The 4,559-nt window shown below is 28.7% G+C and overlaps 1 protein-coding gene across 1 annotated transcript; it reads right to left on the reverse strand.

Moving 5' to 3' along the window:
- Positions 1-2,160: 2,160 nt before the first annotated feature.
- Positions 2,161-4,284, reverse strand: LOC131595155 (uncharacterized). The gene is made up of 8 exons (XM_058867439.1): positions 4,104-4,284; positions 3,879-4,028; positions 3,598-3,774; positions 3,186-3,277; positions 3,038-3,102; positions 2,832-2,934; positions 2,536-2,646; positions 2,161-2,453 (listed from the first exon to the last, which is right to left on the reverse strand). Exons 1-8 carry the CDS (start codon positions 4,231-4,233, stop codon positions 2,322-2,324), a joined length of 960 nt encoding a protein of 319 aa, XP_058723422.1. The 5' UTR covers positions 4,234-4,284; the 3' UTR covers positions 2,161-2,321.
- Positions 4,285-4,559: the final 275 nt, after the last annotated feature.

The following is a 4,559-nucleotide window of genomic DNA, read 5'->3' on the forward strand; positions in this document are numbered from 1 at the left end:
ATATATATATATATATATATATATATATATATATATATATATATATATATATGAGGAGGGTTATATTGACTCCAAGAGTAAGTTATAATAACTTACTCCACATCTTGACCATTAATTATTTTAAATCTAATGCTTAAAAATAATAAGTCATTAAATGTGGAAAGAGAAAACTATTCCTTATTTATTTTTAACCATTAGATTGAAAATAATTAATGGTCAAGATGTGGAGTAAGTTATTATAACTTCTGTGAGAAATGAGAACTAACAATATTAACCTTCTGATTTAATTAACGCTTCAGATTTCTTTATTCCATATACAGAGTGTCTTACTGAATTTTTTCTATTATACTTAATATTTATAAATTCCATAAATAGAGAATCTTGAACATATAGATGTAAATCAATATTGTGTTTTTAATCAAATGAACATTTGTCTTTAATTTATGCGTTAGAATTAGTGTAATTTTTTTCATTACATAATTATAAATATATTGATATATAATTTATTTTGAAGAAAAAAACATATCGTTCTAGTATATTGATCTATAATTTTCAAGTATAAATAAATCTATTATAAATAAAAGCAAATTCTTATTTTTGAATATTTTACTATTATGACCATTTTAAATAAAAATATATAATTGATTTATTACTTATATTTTTATTTGATCTAAAATATTAAAAAATATAAATGATTACATATATTTTAATTTTTTTGATTTATTTATTTCCAAGTTAATAAATGTTTTATTTTTTATCTTCAACTATTGTGACCGTTTAAAATAAAAATAAATTATTAATTTATTACGTATATATTAATTTGATAAGAATTTAAAATTATCACCTATATTTTAATTGAGTTGATTTTTTTATTAGCAAATTGAAAAAAAATTTAGTTTTACATATTTTTAAGTTACTAGCATTTTAAATATATTTTATTATTCTAAAAATAATATGTTAATTATGGTGCTTATTAGATATTGGCAAACTAAAAATTTATTATTTTTTTAAATAGAAAATTATTAGTCTTTATTTTTACGAAATATTGGCATAAGAAAAATATTAGTATTTATTTATACCAAATATTAGTATAGTAAATAAAAAATAATTATGATAAGATTCTCTATTTATGGAATTTATAAATATTAAGTATAATAGAAAAAATTCAATAAGATGCTGTTTATATGGAATAAAGAAATCTGAAGCGTTAATTAAATCAGAAGGTTAATATTGTTAGTTCTCATTTCTCACAGAAGCTATCAGTTCTCACCAGATACGCTCCATATATATATATATATATATATATATATATATATATATATATATATATATATATATATATATATATATATATATATATATATATATATATATATATGGGACGACTAAAGTGAGAACACTTGGTTATTATGAGAAATGAGAACAATGAATCACGACCATTAAATTTGATTTTAATGGACTGGATTGGTTTCTCTTTCTATGTTAATTTAAAATAAATATTAAGGATCATAGAAAGAGAAACCAATTCAGTCCATTAAAATCAAATTTAATGGTCGTGATTCATTGTTCTCATTTCTCATAATAACCAAGTGTTCTCACTTGAGTCGTCCCCTATATATATATATATATATATATATATATATATATATATATATATATATATATATATATATATATATATATATATATATATATATATATATATATATATATATATATATATATATATATATATATATATATATATATATATATATATATATATCAAAACCCCTCAAACTCCCTAACTTTTTAGATGAAGTTAGAAGAAATGAGTGACGTTGACAGTTCGCAAGACCTCGGGTTGTAACACAGTAAAAAGGATCCTAGCCCTATGTCAAAATGACACTCATACATATAAAAAAAAAACTCTTATATGGTCCCTACTGCATGGTGATATCGACCCTCGTCTCTCGTTGCACAATTCTAATAAGACGTTGCATTTGTCTCTAATAAGACATTGCATTTGTCTTTAGTGGTCGATATGTATAGATTCTTTGGAAACGGGGGCACAATGGCCTATGATTTGCTTCTGAAAGTGTTGAAGATGGACTTGTATGAGAAACACAATCCATAAATGCAAAAAAAAAAAAAATTATGAAAGGAAAACGTGGTGGGCCATGATCCTTATTGTCATGTTATTAAATGGATACAAGATACAACAGATGCATTACAATTTACAACTACTCAAAGCAATGTTATCAATCATGTAAATGTAATCACTTTATTTCATCATAGCCACTGATACTCATGTTTGATGACATTTGTGTAATTGTAGCCTTTTAAGCAGCTGCTTCTGATCGAGACGAGAATTTCTTGTTGATGTAAACAGAATCTCCCAATTTAAGAACTTTTCCATCCCCTTCAGCAGAAGAATCCTTCCAGTTCCACACTGTAAGTTGACCAAAGTAGACCTACACAATCATTTTACATGTCACTTGACATCAATGAAACCAAAGGGACATTCATTGAAAATCTGATGACGGAATGTCTCACCATGTTTTTGTCTTTTTTATCTGGTCTCAAGACATGGCCAGACCTGACTTTCATGAGAGTTTCTGTTGGTTCAGTGCCAAATGTTGCTGTCTCTTGATTGACCGTTGGTACCTGACCATAATATAAGGTATCATCAATAATGAAATTTGGATGCATAACTAGATTAAGAAATAAAAGCAAAACATGGATTACCATTATGTAATTTATTATCATTGATAGTTTCCCTTGTTTTCTAGGTTCTTAAGGATTTTGTTAGATATATGATAGGTAGGAAAATATTTAGTAGAACTTTTTACCTTACAACGGCCACACAGCTTGACACCCTGAAATGAAAACCGGCCTATCTTGATATCTCTCCACAAGTCTTCAGCATTTGGTTCACAACCTTCAACAAGGATACTGCACCATGTGCCACCAAAATTTCAATTATGTAATCTAAACTAGTAACATATGCCATGAAATAATATAAAATATAGATGGGAAGACATGAACAAATCGATACTTGGGTCTGAAACGATTCATAGGTATCGGCTCCTCTAGAAGCTTGTTTAGTGCATCCAAGGATTCCTGAAAGCAGTAAATATAAAGTAAAAAGTAAAGACTTAAATAAGTAAATTTCAACTTTGTTTCTCAGCTGCAACTGGCCTGACCTGAGATGCGATTAAGAATGGATAACCATCACTGAAGAAGGTCTGCTGCTGTCCCTCAACATAATCAGGGTCAACATTTCTAACCCCGGAAGCTGCAATTGAAAACATTACTCAAGAGTTATCATGGTTATTTATGTCGTACACATAGCGATTGCGGTTCATGGAATCGTTTTACATGAACATATCAAATATCTAATAAGACTACCTGCTACCAGATTTCTGCTAGGACATGAAAAAATATTTATAAATAAAAGTAGTCTTCACACAAGCAGTTATGTAGAGTTGAGATAGCTCCGCCCAACCCAAAATTCTAAGATAGTCCTTTACCAATCATTAACACGTCAAAATTAACAAATACTTCTAAACATTATTATCGCCGTTGTCTTATTATATAAGTTTTCAAAGACGTTACCAGTATTGAAGCGGACCAGTTTACAAGGTTTTCCTAAATAATCCGAGAACCACTGCGATGCTTCGGCTCCCTCATCCCATGCAGAGCCTTTCCATTCAAAGACGGTAATATCATCTACCACTTCATACTGTTTGTTCAAACAAACTTTGAGAGGTTTCATTCCAGGTGCTTTCAACACTGTAAAATGAAAAAAGAGACACTATTCAACACTGTAAAATGAATAAATATATAAACACAGAATAGGATAGATTACGACGGAGCATAAGAAAAATGTGATATACCCATGAAGGAATCAGTGGTAGGTTCCCAGTGCTCAAAAAAAGACTCAGATGGAAGTTCAACTTCAACCAAAGCAAGTTTTGGATCAACTCTTTGCGTGCATGCTCTCCCTTTTGAATTCACAACCACCCACTGTCGATCCCATCGAAATCCTAACAAGTAAAAAAATATTGAATAAAAAATTCCACTTAATTCAAATAAAAAAAACACAAGAATGAGTATGGTACCAAAAGGAGTGAGAGGAGCATGAGGAAGAGAAATGCCACGGCATGACTTAATTGGATAGGTGAAAATGCCAGTAATTTTAGCTTCAGGTGATGCTAATTCTGTTGCAAAAGATGATGTTACAGCACCCATTGTTGTTTCTTGTTCTCTCTTCCCTCTGTGTTATCAGATGATATATAGACTCAGTTCAATGCAAACATGCAATAAAGAGAACCAAAACTTTGAACTTCACACTAAGAAATACGGCGCACTTTACTACAAATGTAACCGCACTTTATCTTTATTAAATTCTCAATGTGGACATTTTTTGTTTTTTGAGGAAAATTTTCATTGCGGTCGTGTTTCATCAGATTTGGTCAATGAATAAATCCACTATCTTACTGACACAAAAATATCCTTTGTTAAGAAATTATCTATAATATAAAAAAGTTGCTGTGCTCTGCAAATCACTAAAATAC

Source organism: Vicia villosa, linkage group LG4, assembly GCF_029867415.1.
Source record: "Vicia villosa cultivar HV-30 ecotype Madison, WI linkage group LG4, Vvil1.0, whole genome shotgun sequence".
In the NCBI taxonomy this organism is placed as follows: domain Eukaryota; kingdom Viridiplantae; phylum Streptophyta; class Magnoliopsida; order Fabales; family Fabaceae; genus Vicia; species Vicia villosa.